Below are 19,023 nucleotides of genomic sequence, written 5' to 3'. Positions count from 1 at the left end.
TAGTGATCATGACCACCATTTAGCTACGCCTGTACAAAGCTTTTTCTTTCGGTAATTTGCGGCGAATGTCGGCTTATGTAGGTGGTTATCCCACGCCCTTGGTTCGTGCTCTATTGCTTATCTCTTGACTAAGGGTGATGGGGAGTAAACCAGACTACTCCATAACTCAGTTATATTAATGAGCTCTGACTTTTTTGCTGGCGAACGTCGCATGCATGTGATTGTTTTCAATCCACCAAAATTTAATATCACACATTCTTCCTCAAAGAACCATGTTCCCTGACAGACAAAAAATTTCACCCACTCATAACTTGATTTGTATATATTTATGAAAGTTTTACGTTTTTTAATGTTTAATAATTGAGTCTTTGTCTAAAAAGAGAAAAAAAAATGTAAATTGCTAAGGAAAAAAAATTGTTTTAATTAGATTAATAATTAAAATTTCAATATTGTGTATTTCCTCCTCTTGCCCTTGAAGAAGCCTCGCCATACTTTCTACCCGCCTGGAAATATCTCTTTGCCAGATTTAGCCCATTCTTCACAATGAGTCCTTTCAATATCGTGGAGTGTATCAGGAAATGATGGACTTGCTCTTGTTCGTCGTTAGTGGTTATCCATAAATGTTTGATGGGGTTTGAGTCTGGAGAACAGGCTGGCCAGGCTAAGACCCTAACGTTATTTTGTTGAAGGTTTGCATTATGCAAGTAACATGTGTTATCGTGCATTAGTGTAGGATTGTTGCTGGTTTCATCGAGGATAAGCATGATGTTCCAAAATTTCATCTACATAGGTAGTGGCCGTCATAGACCCTCCACGAACAACAACCAACTCTGTGCGTCTCTCCATTGAGATCCCCACCCACTCCATCACTGAGGTATGTTGAAAAGGGTAGCTTTAAGAACAATTAAGGCTTCGAACCTTTCATTTCGCCTTCTCCACACTGTTTCACTCCCATCTGGAGATGGTACAGCAAATCTACACTCATCTGTAAAAAGTACAGCAGACCATCGTCCAAAGACCAACGACTGTGTTCTTGAGAAATGCTGTGCAACTCTGTGTCTTCCAGTCAATTCTGGTCTTTGAAAAGCCATCAGTCCATACCAATTTAATCTTCGAGCAGTGCGTTCAACAATTTGGACACTTTGAACTTCCTGGAGTTGACGAATTGCTTGAACAGTAAGATGCCGGTTTTCACAAAATTCTCAAAGTCAAAGAAATGGTCATCCTGTGGTTCTGTTACCCTAGGGCGTCCAAAACCAGACCATCTGTGGTAGGACCCAGCCTCTCGAAAACATGTAATGGTGTCTCGCTGAATTCCTAAAAATGATGGCATTAGCCACATACCCGATGAAACTTCCATTATCAATAATTGCCACACCACTCCCCAACATCTTCAGCACTAAGTGGCATTTTTATGTTTAGAAATTGAAATTATGTAAACAAAGATGAAAAGTAAACAGTTTACCGGTCAGAATTCAAATGAGACTGAATACATATTTTAAATTTCTTAAAAAGTAAACATTGAAAAATCCTTTATCCTTGTTTTGGATTAAGGATTAAGTGTATTTACCTCTAATTGATATTCCCAATTTAAAACAGCATAAACAAATATTTATTGGTAAAAACAATGAGACAGATTAAGGGCAGAATTTTCTTTTATCAAGGAAAAAAATCAATTGGACTTGAGAGATTTTTTGGAATCAGTGTGTTTTGAAGGTATTAGAACACATCCAGAGACCAAGTTTGCCATGTTGGGAGGGGGAGTTGTAGTTTCCTCAAGTTTTTATTTTGAGGTCACTGTCATTTTGAGTTACTGCCAAATGTAGTTGTATGGCTGCCACAGAGAAGCTCTTTCGCTTCCTTCCAAACTGTCTAGAGAATCACTCGAGGCAAAAAGAGGATTGGGGTATTTTTTCACTGAATCGAACACAAGTTACTTACTTTCCAGTAGAAAACCTTTCTATTCTCTTTCTTTATCACACTCTCTTCTCTCTCTCTCCCACACATACACTTTTGATTAGTTTATTTAACATCATCATATTCTTACTGTCCTTTATACGTACATAATATGCAATACTACTACGTCTATTGTATTACATACCGGATCATTTTATTTTGTAAAGGTTTTTGGGTAATTAGTTTATATATGTATTTCGGCTGTTGTTCAAGGAAGATAATCCACAGCGTTATGCAATTATAGTCGATCCCTGCCAAATTTCATCCATCACCGGGCCAGGGCTTTTTCCCGAGCAACGGGCACCGGTCTCGGGAGACACGCAGAAACGGAAGAAAACGCCCGCCACGCAGGGTCACGGCCCGGAGTCGAGGTTCCATTAAAATCGCCTTTTTCTCCCGTCATGTGACGGTCCCTCGGTTTGCCCCGTTCCTTTGATGCCGTAGGGGGGGGGGGCGCTAGTCGTAGTCCCCTCTCCGCTCGACCGCCCTCGCCACGTAAGTGGGGAACCTTCCTCGTTAGTTATCCTCCACGAAGGCTCGGTTGCAATACTTAGCAGCCGACTTGTTTTTTTATTTATTTATTTAATTTTTTTGAATAATAAAGTCAAAAAATTGTTTCTTGTGGATTTCACCTTATCACCGGGGAATAGAAAATTGTCCGACGAGAAGACGGAAGCCCAACCCCTCCTCCTGGAGATCCGCACCTACGCCTTAAACGGACAGATCTCGTCGGAGAAAATGGAGTGATGGACATCGAACAACCTGTTATGAACGGTACGTGACCTTTAATTTCCTCGACCTTGTCCGAAAATCCGATGAGATTTTTTTTTCCATTTTTTAATTTTCCTCCTTAGTTTGGTTTCTTTTCTTGCACGGAACGGGCGAGGTTAGGGATCCCAGGGGCGGCGGGCACGTGGACTCCAAGGTCGGGGACTTTCGCGACCGCCGCCTCCGGGTTGCACAATTCCTCCCGGATAACATTTTCTCCATTTTTGACGTATATAAATAATAATCCTGGAAAAAACAAAACCTTTCAGCATTTTTCCATGACTTTCTTTTTCTCTTGTTACAAGAATATAAAATTCAATTATTGCTAATTGGCTGCGAAGCCGCGTCGTAACGATGTTTCGACACGGACCGTCGCAAATAGTTTCGACGATTGTTCACATGCTCGGTTAAATTAGGACTTTATTATGGTTTTCCATAAAGAAAAGAAAATAAAAAAATGAAAAATTCATTGAAAAAAAGTTTGTTTCTGAGATGACCAATTTTGACTAATATGCCCTGGGTCCGAATCGTCCTACGGCTTTGTACGTAAACAGAGTGTATACATTTTTTATTTTTTTAATAAACACAAATAGTTTGTAAATAAGGACCTTGAATTATTCTATAGTTCAAAGTTGTTCCGATTCGATTTTGACTAAAATAGTCAACAATTAGAAAAAAAACGTAATTGACTGTCGTGTTGAACGTGTCGTGACAGGAGCCTACTAAAAATTCATCATCTTGGCCCTAGAATTTGTCAGTCTTTTTTTTCTCTCTCTCTCTCTCTTTCTTTCTGTCTTTCTCATCTCCCTTTATGAAAAACACCCAATGGTCTTTAATTATATTATTATTTTTGCGTTTTCCCTATGAAGAGTTTGGCGAGTCGCGTAGGTAAACGCGTCAGCGTTACGCAACCGCGAGTCGCGATCCGCCGCGCGGGGTCCTTGGTCGGGGCCCCTCTTCACGTCCGCCCAACGTGACATCCACGACTCGCGTATTTTATAGGGGGGACACGCACGACGCCGGGATACGCGCGTCTCGGACGACCCGGCGGATTGACAACCCCCTCCTCCCCCCCCAAAAAAAACCTAGGAAAAAAATTAAATCGCAGTCGGGCCTCGATTATCAATTCCGAGAAAATTGGATTTATCACATTATACGATAATATAAACCGATAATATTCGTTACAAGCTTCCTTTTTTTAATTAGCTTAATTTAAATATATTTATATTGTTTGAAAGTGGTGGGGAGGTTACACAACATGATAAGAATGTTTTCCCCTCTTGTTAATATTATTGTTATTAGTATTATTATATTATTGTATAAAGTCAGAATAGAGAAATATACAAATTCTCTGTTTAAAATACGTCATTAAGCAAGCATAAGCACGTAATTAATTTAAATAAAATACATGTCTATTTAGGTTATATAATTGTTGAACGGTGGAGGTTATATAACCTAAAACGACAAGGAATAATTTTGACGTGTTCGCCTTCTGTTTTATTTTTAATTTGATATTATTAGTGCAAGAGGAAGGGAAAAAATGCGAGGTTTTTTGTTTCTGAAAAACTTAATGATAAAAATCATGAAAGGTGGATTAACTTAGTTTCGGACGGGCAGCTATGATGCAACTAATCAGTGTGGAAGTTGTCTAAATTGATTTTTTTCTCTGGGAAAACACTGTTACCAATACTTGGAAGAAAATGAAATATGTCGAGGGATTAATTTGATTTTTTCACACCTGTTGAATTCAACCAGTGCGTGGTCATTTCCCAAAAACATTTCTGATAGTCCTGTATTAGAGATGTGCAGTCCTGGAAGATCTAGTACAAATCTACTAGTCCTTAAACTAGTACGGCTCGTAAAGGAACGGTTGCCCTGTTCTAATAGTGATGTGCATCTCACGAACGAACTAGTTCAAATGAACAATTCACAGAACTGGTTCAATAAGACGAACTGTCCCGAAAAGTGACACTTGTGATAATTTTCGTCCTTATGCGACCTTCTGATTTCCTAGCCACTGTTGACGTTTTCTTTTAACTTAACTAAAGGAGCCAACGCACTCATTTATCCAATGAAGACAAATGAAGTCCATAGGAGTTGGATTGGGCCCAACTCGAAACCGTCTAGACCGTTCGTCTCTAAAAAAGAGGCTTGAAGCCAATCATGATCGATAGCCTCTTCACGGAAAGAACATTGCGGGCCATCACGACCTGATGATAAATGGAATAACACGTGGTATTAGGTAAGTAACCGCTAGGTAACAGGCTAACATTAGGTAGGTAGGTAAGGTGAGCTTCCTATTCACGGCAACCCCTTATCGATCCTTTACGTCCTAATATTACTGAATTCCTTGTGCCAACCCTTGGTTAATGGGGGAGGGGTTCTAGGCGCAAAATATCCGTGCAGCATAGAGAAAGTGACAAACTCTAAAGCACAAGATGTCAAAAGTACACGAAAGTATGATGGTGATGAGGATATTAGGACGTGGGGTTTGTGATACCCAGGTACTGCAGTCTTCTGACTTATTGTACCTTCCTAGTGCACTCAATCCTTCTCGGAAGTATTAGCTTATGTCTCCATTGAGCTGTTACTTAGGCATTGGAAGATAATATGGGTGGCTGTTTCCTCCTCCTCATTGCATAATTTTCAAATAGGATCGTTATGTATGTCCATGTTATGTAAATGCCAATGACCGTTTAATAGTCGTATCACTGGTCGAACTGCAACAGTGAGTTTGCCAGTCTTGGAGAGGGTTGATTTAGCATATGTTTACTGTGTCTGGCGCCGCTGGACATGAAGGATTCTGTATTTGTTCATTTTTTTTAATCAGAAATAAAGGTTCTGGGCTTGTATGTTTTAGCATATCCTCTGGCCAGTGTGTATGTCTTTTCCTTACCCAAAATTACTTTATGCCCTGGCACCAAAGAAATCTGGTTGTTGTGTTTCTCCAGGTTGTGATTTTGGATGCATTCACTGAATACTAACTGAAGTATACCTGCGAAAGAAATCTTCAGTGGACGAACGAATGCGCTATCTTTATCACAGTGAGCCTGTCTGAAAAATCGGGGACGGGGCATGACATAGTACGGGTGGAAGCAATTTCCAAGCCTCCCTAGTTCACTATTTGGTTTGGATTAGTAGTGGTTCGATGATGGTACTCCTAGAGGGACTTAATGCTGTCGTTCAGGTGGTTTGCCAGAAAACCAATGGCCGGGCTCCCCTTGAGGTGGTTAGCGTTCCACTTAAAACGAAAACTCGAATAGTCCGTACCGGTAAAAGCCCCTAAATTCGTGGGTAATAGAATGGAATGGATTCTGCTCCCCTCCACCTTGTTAAAAACAATCGACTTAGGCCAATAAAAACCAGGTTCGAACGAAAAGAACCTCATCGTCCAGGTGATGAGACCCCCTACTAACAGGGAACTAACGTCTTGAAAGAAGACGAAAGAACTAGATCAAATGGACTATTCCCTGAATTTGTTTAATTAAAACAGACCGTACCGCAAGGAACTATACCTCAATAGGAAATGGCTTGACCCATCTCTATCGGGCAGTGGCCATACAGATGTAGTTCAAAAACAAACACTATCGGTTTTTATTTTCAGTTCTTTCTCTTCTATACTTAATATCAATTTCCAAAAATTTCATAAAAAGAGTTAAAATTCCCTTTGAAATCTTGCTCATGACAGGCGCATAGCTGACATATTCGGCTTTGTTGTGTGCTTGGTTTCCCGGAAAAGGCAAGGCCTATTTTTATCTATAAAATTATCGATTGTTGGTACCATACGAGCTGCCCGATAGGCGAAATGTTTCGCCTTGTTTCAATAGGCAAAAAGGGAGGAAACAAGGATATGTTCGAGGAACATAGTCACTTATAATTTATTCGATTTTTTAAAAATTTATATATATGCATGTACGTTTGATGTGTTTGAAACCCCTACCCGGCTTCGCGTTCAACCCGTCACCACCGTCCTTGGGGTAGAATATTGATTTACACGTAAGAAAATTAACTATTTCGGGCCTTGATGGGTGATGGGGGTATACGGATTTCCCTCGGCTATCCTTGTCCAACTCGGTCGTGAAATATTTCTCCCCGGAACGATAAAATACGAATAGGCGAAATGAAAGTCCTTCTAGGATGTTTTAACATGAAGGACGGATGAGGAGACAATAAGAAGGAAGACCTTGCCAACTTCGCCAGCTGGCAGTGGTAGCCTCTGTTTCGAAATAGCACGTTTTCTACCCCTAATTGATAGAACAATTATATCGGGTGATGTGTTTCGGTTTTGGATGAAGAGGGCTAGACTCCAAGGATAGGACTACTAACCGGTCACTGGCATCTGAGAAAACATCTGCACGACATGGGCCATATACAACGATGATCCCGTCTACAGATTATGCAATGAGGAGGAGGAGGAAACTTGAGGAATTCATATCATCTTCGAATGCAAAGCAACAAGCTCAATGGAGATTTAACCTAATTGTAGCAGCGACAGTCAGTGACCTTCATTGACATTCATCTAAGAAGGATTGAGTTTATTGCACTTAACTAGGGAACTAGGAAGGTACAATAAGACAGAAGGTTGCAGTGCCTGGGGAGCACAACTTCCTAGTATCGTCATTACCATATCATACCATTTATTTTCACCCTGGTGAGGAAAAAAAGAAAACATTCAACCCGAGGTCTCCTGCAGAAATTCCAAAATGGCAGCGGATGAGAGGTAACGGCCTTGGTAACGCCTCCTGCCCGGGGTCCGAACGCGGAAGAGGAACACCCGGAAAGTGAAAACATGCGGCGTAACGGTACATACCGAAGAAACGGTACCCTCGGACGTTGCCCGGGGCGAGAATCGGCGAGACCTGGCGGACCCCCGAGGGGGAGGCGATGCCTACCGCTCTACGTCTCCGGCGTCTGACCCAATTCACCTTCACGTCGGGAGAGCGTGACCGATAGGATTCCTTTTTTTCTACCTTCGGTCCATGGAATGTACCGCATTCGACTAGGGGTAGGCTGTCCCGAAAACATCACAATTTTAAAGGTCAATTTGAGGTCATACCGTGGGAAGGAAAAGAGGGAAAAATCCAGAACCTGGCCATCGAAGGACCGAGTTGGTCGAAACTTTTAAAAGGCCAACAACGTCGTGATTTTTCAACCGTATACTGTTTTTAGTGTGCAAGCGTGCATACAGCTGCATTGGAAGAATGTGTTACGAGATGTCAGTTATGCTACCACCATCCCAAAAAGTACTACTTTACTCATCCCCCAATAAATATATACAATAAAATTAATTATGGTTTTAGTTGAGATAAAAAAAATAATTGTACGATATTAATTAGTCAAGCGGACCACGAAAAATAGTTAACTTAATATACAATAAATTTCAACTAATATAAATACAGTGGTGACCCATTTTTTCTTCCGGAAGTATAGTTTTTTTTTTGGTTTGTAGGAATTATTCCTCAAAATACTACTACTACCTTTGCCCATCAAATGCGCAGTGTGTCATAGTGATGTGTAGCTCATGAACGAACTAGTAGTGAACTATTCCCCGGGCTTGTCATGAAAGGAACTATTCCTTAAAAAGAAACACCTTTGCCCCCATCTCTATTGCATAGTGTGTCATAGTGTAGCTCATGAACGAATTTTTACAAGTGAACTATTCCCAGGGCTAGTTCAATAAAACGACCTGTGTGCGTAGTTTTAGTGACCGGAGGTTCAATAATTTGTTAAATCGCGAGGAGCGGTCAAGAATGAGGAATTTTAGAAGCATTATAAAAAAGGGTGTCTTTCTAAAATACTTCCTTCTTGACCTCTCCTAACGACTTTACCAAATTATAAAACGAACTGCCTTGAAATGAATTATTACTCAGGAGGAATGGCTGTTGGTGTTGTGTAGCTCATGAATGTATTGGGTTGTCCGGAAAATAATGCAGGATTTTGGTATTAAACAAAAAAAAAGAAACTAGTTACTTTAAAGCAATGTTCTTTAATCAAAATAATTTCNGACATTCATACAAATGAGTAATCCTGTAAACGTAAACAGAATATTTTATATAGATTTTTTTTAATGAAAACTTAAAATCCTGCATTATTTTCCGGACAACCCAATACTAGTTCAAATGTACTATTCTCAGAACCAGTTCAATAAAAGAAGCTATTCATCAAAAGGAACTGCTTTATTGTCTGTTAGTGTATTCGTAAAAGAACTAGTTTGTATGAACTATTCCCTGAACTATTTTAATAAAACAAAGTGTCTCGGAATGAACTATTCCTCAACAGGAATCTACCTTTTCCCATCTTTATTGCGCAGTTGTCATAGTTAGGTGTAGCTTATAAACGAACTAGTACAAGTGAACTATTCCCAAGACGTCCTGAAAAGAACTATTCCTCAAAAGGAAACTACCTTTGCCCATTTCTATTGCGTAGTGTATCATAGTGGTGATCCATGGGCAACCTAGTTTGTCATGAAAAAAGAACTATACTGTCCAGTCTTTCTTTTTAATGAACTTATAAAATTGAACTAGCTAATATAAAAAAAAAATGTCCCGAACGGCTGGTCCATCCCTCAAAAGGGACGGCTTCGCCCATCTCCCCGTATCAACCCCCATACAACGCGTCATCCATCATCAGCTCCTCTCACAATTTTATGTAAACCTTGCGTACCACGTGGTCGGCGGCGGCGGGACTGACTGGAGGCGGGAGAGGGCGTCTACGAATTCATCCCCGTTATCGATCCACCCCCGGGGGCGGCTCCAGCGCTCCCCGCGGCCCCTCGGCCACCCCCGAAATCCAATCGGGGGCCGGAGCCCCGACACGACGGTCCTTAATTTTTTCCCTCCACCCCCAGGAGAGAGAAGGATATCTCGAGTGGCGCGCGTTGGCGAACCGGCGGAAGGTGAAGACAAAAAGAAAACACGAAACAACGCGATTTTAATAACAACAATTTTACATTTACCTTGCTTTTTTTATTAAATTTTTAATATAGAATTTGGTTCTTTTAGACAAAACCGAAAAACAGAACTAGTGATCTCGTTTTTTAAGCGGTTTTTTCTTACTTTATTTTTTGGTTTTTAAGCATCAGACAAAAGTCACTATTTCCCCCCTCCGAACCTCAGTTTCTGACTAGTGTCCAAATCGAGGAAGTAAAGGCAAGTGTTTTTTTGTCTGTTAAATTTCACTTTATAAAAAAGGTTTTTTTTTGCACATTTTCCGGGGGCCCGGTGGTATAGAGGAAGCCACCCCCCCCCCCATCTGCACTTGCGTACTTCGGAATTGGGTCGACCCGCGGCCGCATCGATACGCCCTCCTGCATTGGAAGGGCACCACGGGTTCGGGAAAAGGAAAAACCCGTTTGCCACGTGGTGCGTGCCAGAATACCAGGGAAGGCCGTTTTAAAAAATATCCGTTGGCGAATCTGTTCCGATCCTATGGATTTTTTTTTGATCCCGTCCAAAACAAAAGTCGACTGATTTCCGCCCTTTAAACCGATTAAAATGAGATTAAAAATAATAAATTGTTTTCTCAGCCAAGCATAAGGGAAATGCTGATTTTTTCTCAACCTTTCCCACGGGAAATTGGTTAAACTAAATTTTCCCTTAAAAAAAAGTACGTCATCCAGTGCCAGATCGACGCCAGTGCTTTGAAAACCTGTCGAAACTGCCCGGGAATGTGAAAGTTTTTGCCCATTGTTGCGCACATTTTGCTATTTCTCTTTCTCCGAAACATAGAATTAAATTATTTAAAAAAAATGTGCAAAATTAACCCTCTTTGACCTCTTCCCCTTTCCGATCCTCGGTAGAAAGTTTTTGATCGCTACTTCCAGCTATGGGCTGATCCGAATCGACTCCGGAGACGAGGATGGTGTCCAGGAACCTGGCCAACCCAGGTAACGAATGCCAGGTCCATTGCTACTCGCAGATCAACCTGGCTCAGTTCGCCATCATCAACCAGAGCGTTCAGAGTAAGTATTAAAACCAACCCTCAAACAAATTTTGACCGTTCTGGCCCGTCCGGAATCGCTTGTTTCTTCGGCAATCCTCAAACACACGCATACTGATCAGATCCCCCATATTTTTAAAAATTGTATTGCTCAACTCACAGTTATCCTTGGGAGATAACGACGGGACAGAAAACAGTATAAAACGTCGTTAATCTATCAAAATTGTGAAATCCCACAGTGATAAAATAAGAAGAGTAATAATATGTTTAAAAGTCCAGAGCGCAGTTTTTTCTCGTTTTGTCCCGTCCGGTAATGTTCCTCCATCCAGAAGCCGGGGGCGGAAAAAACGGGTATCTAGGTCAGCGGGGTGCATTCTCTCGATTGCATTGGGTTGCACCGCGCGTCGTTGGGTTGCCCCGCCGTCGGTCTTTCCAATCGATTCGACCCACTTTCCAGCTTTCACGGCTTATGCGGGGTTTTTCCCTGGGAAGGGGAGTAAAGCGAGACCCGGCGGACCCAATCGTAGAAACAATTGATTTTTAAAATCTCAAGATTCAATAGTTTACGCATATTCCGCTAACCCAAAATGGCGGCCGTGTCAGTGTTTAATGTTTTTTCCCTTCCATATTGCGTGCCCTTGACAATTTACAAGCACGAAAGCTCATTTCCTGCTAAATTGTATGTCTTAAAGAGAGAAATCGATAAAATATGTTCCGTACGTTATTTAAAAAAAACCTTGCATCACAACGGAAAGTCGACCTTTCAACACGGACTGGTCACGATTTGAATTTTATTATAAATTATTTTATTGTTGGAAAAAAACAATAAACGGTGCATTCGAGCTCATCTTTGCTCATGGTTGTTGAGACCCATGAGGATTTTAACGTTCGGACTTAACCCCGAAAGGACTTCTCAGACGCCCTGTGTTCTGTAAGGCTAAGCCCCGAAGGTGACAAACTAGGTGCTTAGTAACAAAGTGAGTCGCCTGGTTACTTGGTGGCAGGTTACAAGTAGCCACACCAGGATGAAATTACTAGTGCTTTGTGTAAGAAAGTGCCCGAAATGCCTCTCTCTAAATTAACTAGAAAACTATTTCTTTCCGACAATACTAAATTGAAATATGATTTATTAGGGTATAAATCAAGGAATTCGGTGCATGACATCAATCGGCGAAGAATGTTGGAAGGTGAATTCACCTGCTGTATGGACAATTACGTAGTTACGAATTTTGTGGAAATCCTCATTTGGATTCCGTAGAGCAGGTCTTTTAAAAACTGCGGAAATAATAACCTCGTCCATCGTGAAACTATCAGAAATCACTACCCACCAAGTAAAGAAACAGACCCGCTCTTTTACTTGGTGAATCGCTATGTAACTACGTGCTGGTGTGGTCGTTCTCGTATTTTCTACACTGTTCGTTTTCTTGAGTGACACAGGCCTTGTCACTAGTTACATAGCTTGCACCTCCGGTGTGGCCTTAGCCTAAGAGCATACCAGGAAGATTTTACTCGCATGGGCTTGTCACATTCCTTGCCTAGCGAGGTGGTGCAACGCTAGCCAAGTTCAGAAGTGCTCATCCATACATGTGCCTTGAAAAAAGGGCAATGTTGTGTGTGTGTGATTTACTAACAGACAAAATCTGCTTTCAGTACCATCGGAGAGATAGAGAACGCATCTCCGTCTTCGGCAAGCCCGGGTATCCTCCAGCTAAGGTACAAGTTGATCGCGAACCTCAATTTGGGGCTACTTGGAGTGTAATTTTTAGTGTGGGACAGAAGGCCCACCATTAAAATCGGGGCAGTATCCTCCACCCTTAGTTAAAATATCCTCCCCACAAATTTTAAGCCAGTTTCGTTAAATTGTTAGGTTTTAAACAACGATAAACGTTGTCGGAAAAGGGTTTCATTTCCACCGTGGGTTCGCCTGTCCTCGCGCTTCGAGTCTGACCCATCCTCAGCCCTGACGGCATTCGAACGGTCTTTCTCCAATTATTTTATGTGGAAGTTGAGAAAGGCAGCCGGTTCGTTCGGTTGGGGGGGGGGGCTTGAATGGCAAGGATGTCGATCCGAACGTCCTTCCCCTCGTAACCCACTTTCGCCCTCGGTCGGACTTTTTCTTTTTTTAAACCTCCCCCCCCCCGGGTTACGCAACAACCCGAGAAGGGTTTTCTGCTTGGATTTAAAAAAAATGAGGGGGAAGAAAAATGGGGTTTTATGATAAACACAACAAAAAAAACAGAAGGAGGTTACATTACATCTATGGTTACAACGTCAAACGCAGGTTGTTTTATCTATTTACCTATTCATTTAAATGTTTAATAAAAATATATATAATCGTGATTTATTATTTTTAATAATTTTTTTGAAAGGTATAAAATTTTGTTTTCAAAATATCAATGATTTTTTTTAATTTTTTTTTTCTTCGATCTGGCGATCAAGACGACCGTGGCTGGCTTCGCTCCTGGCATGGGACACGACTCGTGAGCAGTACCGCCGCGATTCTTCTGCGTATTACAAACTCTTTCACGTTTTTTTCCTCTCGAAAGGAAAAAAAAACAACAAAACAATCATTCTAATCATATTGCCGGGGGTTTTAAAAAATATTTTTCTCTTTTTGTGTGTGTGTTTGTGTGTCTGTCTTTTTTTGGGTTCGCGCTATGGATCCGTCGTGGAAAAGGGCGAAAAGCCTCATGGGGACCGCCTGCCAGCCCAGTTCCAACTACGAACTCACTTGAAGCCGATTTTATTCGATTTTTTTTACTGTTACATACACACAAACAAATTTTTTTTCTTCTTTTGAAAAAAAAAATTCCCTCTTCAAGAGATTTTCTTTGCCAGGAGTAGGTAAATATATAGAATATTTATTTTAATCATTTTTACATTATGTCGTTATTATGTGTTCAAAGCGGCCATCTTGTTTTTTCTCTTTTTACACATTTATTTAAAAAAGGAAAAAGCCTTAATTTTTTTAATGATGTTATTTGTACTTGGTTTTGTATTATGACCAAACCGAATAACAAAATTTATAAAAAGTAAACATTTTTAAGGTGGATTTATCAAACCAGAAGTATTTGTGGTTGTAAATCAAAATGGCCACGATCCTTCGCCCCTCTTCTCTAAAAATGAATTTTATTTATTTAAGTGTTTATTTATTTTTTTAAAGAATACTTTATTGATTTTATACATACATATATATAAAAAAGTAAGTTAGTTGATTGATATTTCTGTGTGGAAAAACTCATCAGCTGTTCTCCAGGACCCTGCTATTCGGGTTATCCGCCATCGCGTATGTAACCATAACTACCCGGTGTTTTCGTCTGAAACCGGATCGCTGGTTTTTCGTTTTCCTTTTTTAATTTTAAGGACTCGAGATTTTTCGCGGGTTGTAGGTGCCCTCCCCCCGAGCGTTTCCGTAACCTAAAGGTGGAAAGAGTGTGAATTATGCCATTTGAACCGCCCGGTTTCCGGAAATGCTTGATCTGCGAGTGTACTTCTGCCCGAAGCACGGGAGGCGCGCCTTCGTCAAGGAGGAGGGCCCGAAGAGGCGGCCGCCGTCCGCCGATCACAGCCGCACCACTGATCAGTCCGTCAATTTTGTTCCAGGGACAGAAGGAGGAGGGGCCGGGTCTTATCAAGCGTCCCAAATAAGGATCTGCCCGCAGGGAGCTCAGCAGCAGGACCCGAAACAGCAACCGCAGCAGACGTTGCAAACAGGTAGATTGTGCTCATTTTCTCATTACGACGTCCAAACCTGTTTAACCTATCAATTCTATCCTATTCACCCCCCCCCCCAAAAAAAAATACCTTTTTTTTTGTAAAATTTTCTTAGATTTGATTAAATTTAAAAACAATCTGGGTAAAAATAAAAAGCTCCCCCCCCAAAAAAAAAAAAAAAAAATCTACTATCTTCTATAACTCCCGTCCAAGCGAAAGTTATTTTCCTGCCAAATGAATAAAAAAATAATAAAGTGAAATGATAATGCTGAACAAAACGCAATAAAAAATCTATAAATCTTACATCAGAGAAAATGGCTATTTTCTGGGAATGCATTTCTAGCCTTTTTATTTTCCTGGTGCAGTGTTCAATCGCTATGATTTCAGACTGGAAAACTATCATATTTACCTAGGTTTACCGTCAGTTCGGTCTTTGGGTTGATCAAGGATTAGTGCGGTTACTGCGTCTGGACAGGTTTTCTGTCAACCCTCTTGTTATGCTCTTTTTCGAGAGATAACACGAACTGGAGCGTCTCAAAACGGTGTTGTCCTGTACCTTTGCACATAGGTCTTGAGGGTGATCAAATAAAATTCGATCATCTGGACAAATCCCGATCCCCTCAAGTCCAGATAAACGGTTGGTTAGAGATGGTTAGGGAGTGGATATAATGGATGAATATACATTCTCCATTAGCCACTATCTCGGACGAGTTAATCCTTCCTCATTCAGGTGAGCACTACAGATCTCTTGAGGAGCGACCATGTCGTCTCCACTTGAAATGGTTACAGGATCGCGGAACACTACAGCCTCACAGTTATATCTGTTGATGGCGATCCGGGTTGATGAGATGTCAATTTTATGATGACCCACAATTCGACGAACGTTTCCCCTCAAAGAATAACTTTTGTCTTTTTTTTGCGTATTATTGGGTATATTCGCCTGTCGCGTTTCTACAACACCTGCCAGGTTTTTGGGATAGCTCCTTTGTCCCCCTGATGATGATCAGCTTAAGGTATATCCAAATAATTTATTTAGCTTTTGAAGTAAAAAATCTCAAAATGTGTAAGACAGGCCAACCTAGCGAGGGTAAGAAGACCAAAATATCAAATATAGGTTTTTTGTTTATCTCATTTTACTTTCAAAGATTAATTGATAGAAATTCAAAAATGACTAATACTTGATAATTCTCCCTTTCTAAATTTTTAAATAGCCTTTCTCCATTGTCCATCCTTGTGGTGGAAGATAAAATTTTTATTGAAGCGTCCTCTCAGGTATAAAAGCAAAAGTCTTATTATCTAAATCTAAGCAGGGGGTAGATTTTGTTCAAGAACCAGGGGGTATGGGATCTCATTCCATTGGCGGAAATTAGTCTGTAGACATGGAGAATTGGTCGAAACCACACGGGACAAAACGTGAGAAAAGTAAGTTTGTCATTTTAAGTCATTATTAATTTTTTTTTCTTCTTCCGAATGCGGTGTGGAGCTCTCTTTCCCAAACTAGAAATTTATCCTGGTAATGTGTTATAATCCTGTTTTAACAACTTTTCCCTGAACCCTTAAAAAAAGAAAAAAAATTGGCATTATTTATTAACTCATTTTTTAAACTATTTTATATAAAATGTATAGCTTTCCTAGGTCCAGGCCCTATGCAGCACTTATATGCACAATCGAGACAAAATCATGTGGGCGTAAGTCTTTTGAAATATACAATTTATCAAATCACTCGTACAGAGGGGAAGTATTAATTTAGTCAAATTTCACTTTGCAGCAGTTCTACTCGCTCAGGGGGTCGTCGCACCCTCAGCGGATGCCACCGCAACCCAGGCCGAGCACCATGCCGATAACAACCGGCATGACATACCCTGTAAGATTTTTTTTTCTTCTCTTAAATAAAAGCAGTTTGATTATATAATTATAAAATTAATTTTAGGTACCTAACCCAGGCATGATACCGGCATATCTGCCAGGCAACGTGCAACAGATGATGGTCCCACATGGCATGGGGTTCCCCGTGAGTACAAAATAATGATAAGGAATTAATTCTGCGCCTGATTTGTGACTGGATTTCTTTTTTGAATTATTTTCAGATGGCACAACAGCCAACAAGGCACCAGAGCCATGGTACAGCGATGCCCAATGCAGGGCCAACTTCAAACTACATGCAGCAGAGTTGTAGCTACTTCGTGCAGACCCCACAAGCGCTAACCTTCAACCATTACCCTTCAGCTGCTGCTACATGTACGTTTAACGAGTTTTTTCTTTTTCTTTTTTAAAGAGTAAAATTTTAATTTTTTTCCGAAGTATTTTCAATGCCGCTGAGGAACCAACAGGCGACGCCGAACTCTGCCCAGTACACGCAGCAGCAGCAGCCAACCCAAGTGCCGCCACAGATCATCGGCAACCCCCAGGGCCAGGGGATGGTGGCCGTCGGCATGCAGTCAGCGCAAGTTTCGGCCATGTCGATGGCCCAGCACCCGCCGTTTATATCTGCAAAAAAAGAGCGCAAACGTGAAAGAGCTATTGCCATACTCCATCCCATCACCGGAGAGGATGTCTTACAGGATTTATGGGAGAACAACTCGAGCGAGACGTCTTCAACTAGCCATACCCCTCAGCCTCAGGTAATTTAGCAAATTTATGATAAATTAAAACTTGTAATATAACACATTTTTTTAATGAAAATTAAATTAATTATACTCCTAAAGAGAGCATGCTTTTTATATTTTTTTCTTTTGTATACATTTTCATGCTAATACAAATCCTTGTACTGGTAGCTAACTTAAATTTATTGTTATTAATATGAAGTTTACAAATGATATAATTGGTGTGAAAAATCGTTTGCTATCCCTCTTTCCAATAAAAAGGCAAAAGGTCAAAAATAAATTTTGGATTTTCTTGTTTTGGCAAATTTTAGTCAGTCCATGATGAGGCAATGGAAGCAGCGGCAGCAGTGGTGGCTGATTTTGCGAGTCGAGTGTCAAAGGCTGCGATGGCCGACACACCAGAAAACACTCCAGTCCAGGAGGAGATAGCGACAAACGGCCCGAGCAGCCGGTCGTTGACACCGCCAACGGCAGTCGAACCACCGGCCATAGAGCTGCCTGTCCAGCCCGCTGTGAAGCTCACCCCCGAACCAGCGATACCAACCGTTTCCGCTAAGACCAATTCGCCAACCGTCGAGCTGCACAGGCCGCAACCGCCTGTCACCAAGCCCGCCGTTGCACCCGTCTCCGTGACCCACTTTGTACCTCACAACCCTCCTCCCCCGTCGCATGGCATTCCGATGGCACTCCCGCCTCAGCCGGCACAGCCTGCAGCCCCTGTCCCTCAACAAACACAGGCTCGGCCACAGTCGCCGGTGATTCAGGCGCAACCACCGCTTCAGCCGGTGCACCCTCAACCAAGCCAACATCAGACAACAAACACTACAACTAAGGAAACCCATACTAGCAGTACCTCACCAACAGGAATGCAAACTCCTCAGGTACTCTTAACTGTCAGAATTTACTTCTATGAGCAGATTGAAAAAGTTGACTTTTTTCTCATTTATTTTATTAAATATACACCACAGTTTATATATTAAATAAATTAGATAAAACTATAGCAATATTAAGTTAGTTAAGTTCAGGTTAAAAATACAGAGCAATGTTAAGTTTCAATTATTTTAAGGATGAAAAATAATTGAATTTTCTTATAAAGAAGAAAAGTTTAGTTAAGATTTATGAAATTAGCCTCATCGGACGATGTTAAATATTAATTTTTGTCATTTCAGTCACAGCAACATGTGCTACCTCCGACCGAAGGGCCTAAGCCCAAGTCGAAGAAGGAGGAAAGGGCGATGAGGAGGGTGGAGACATCGCGGCAACAAGGAGCCACTTCAGCCCCGCCGGCCGGAGCACAAGCTCAGCAACAACCTCCTCCTTCATCCTCACCCCTCCCAGCCGCTGCAAAGCGCGACCCTTCGCCGCCGAAGGTAAAAGCCGCTCCCGAGCCAGCGGCAGCCCCCACTCGGTCGACGCCGACCCCGCCTCCTCAGCAGACAGCGCAGGTGGCACCTCTCGATGACAAAGAGACGAATGGTGATTCAGATGACGGTGAGTCAACCTTTACTTTCATTCTCCCAATAAATTTAACCAACAAATATATAAATTTAGTTTTTTTTCTCTCTACATATTTAACATGTCCATATTTTGTCATAATTTTTTCAATATGAATTCAAGTTGATATCTTTCACCACTTAAAAATAATTAGATAGCTTACTGATGGTCAGTGTATGCTGCATATTTTTTTAAAAATGTTGGTATTATCCTGTATAAAATTTTATGCTTGGCTTAAAAATAATGCGGTTTTTTACTTGGAAAAAAAAATGAACAGTAAAAAAAATTGAAAGGAAAACACCAGAAAAATAAAAATCATATGATTTTCAAGATAATATAATATAACAGAAAATAACAAAATTGAAAAAAAAATTGAACATATTTTTTTGTTATGTGAGCTTTCCAAAACAGTTTTAAAAATTAGTTTAAGCCCGGTGTAGCCGTTTTTTTGTAGTGTTAGCTCCTTCCGGCCCATCGGCCTGAAAATCCCGTCGTAATAAGTAGGAGAGAGAGAGAAAAAAAAAGGAGAAAAAGAACAAGATAATAAGGA

At 41.0% G+C, this 19,023-nt stretch overlaps 1 protein-coding gene across 10 annotated transcripts in view; it reads left to right on the top strand.

The window, feature by feature from the left end:
* The window catches only part of LOC106673266 (eukaryotic translation initiation factor 4 gamma 1-like), a 46,105-nt gene that overhangs the window by 10,461 nt on the left and 16,621 nt on the right, over nt 1-19,023 (top strand). For 3 of the 10 annotated variants that reach the window (XM_014405326.2, XM_014405328.2, XM_014405327.2), the window contains exons 3-10: nt 14,266-14,376; nt 16,003-16,064; nt 16,145-16,240; nt 16,307-16,387; nt 16,464-16,614; nt 16,678-16,997; nt 17,291-17,860; nt 18,149-18,470. In XM_014405326.2, the coding sequence (XP_014260812.1) occupies nt 14,266-14,376; nt 16,003-16,064; nt 16,145-16,240; nt 16,307-16,387; nt 16,464-16,614; nt 16,678-16,997; nt 17,291-17,860; nt 18,149-18,470 (1,713 nt within the window). Of the gene's footprint in view, nt 1-2,476; nt 2,731-10,553; nt 10,685-14,265; nt 14,377-16,002; nt 16,065-16,144; nt 16,241-16,306; nt 16,388-16,463; nt 16,615-16,677; nt 16,998-17,290; nt 17,861-18,148; nt 18,471-19,023 lie in introns of those variants that run through there. The other 7 variants (XM_014405329.2, XM_014405330.2, XM_014405332.2 and 4 more) reach the window with 6 other exon arrangements.

Source organism: Cimex lectularius, unplaced genomic scaffold (genome assembly GCF_000648675.2).
Source record: "Cimex lectularius strain Harlan isolate CLEC.00 unplaced genomic scaffold, Clec_2.1 scaffold14, whole genome shotgun sequence".
Lineage (NCBI taxonomy): Eukaryota > Metazoa > Arthropoda > Insecta > Hemiptera > Cimicidae > Cimex > Cimex lectularius.
The sequence above is the reverse complement of the archived record's forward strand: the minus strand, read 5'-3'. Positions and strand labels throughout refer to the sequence as shown.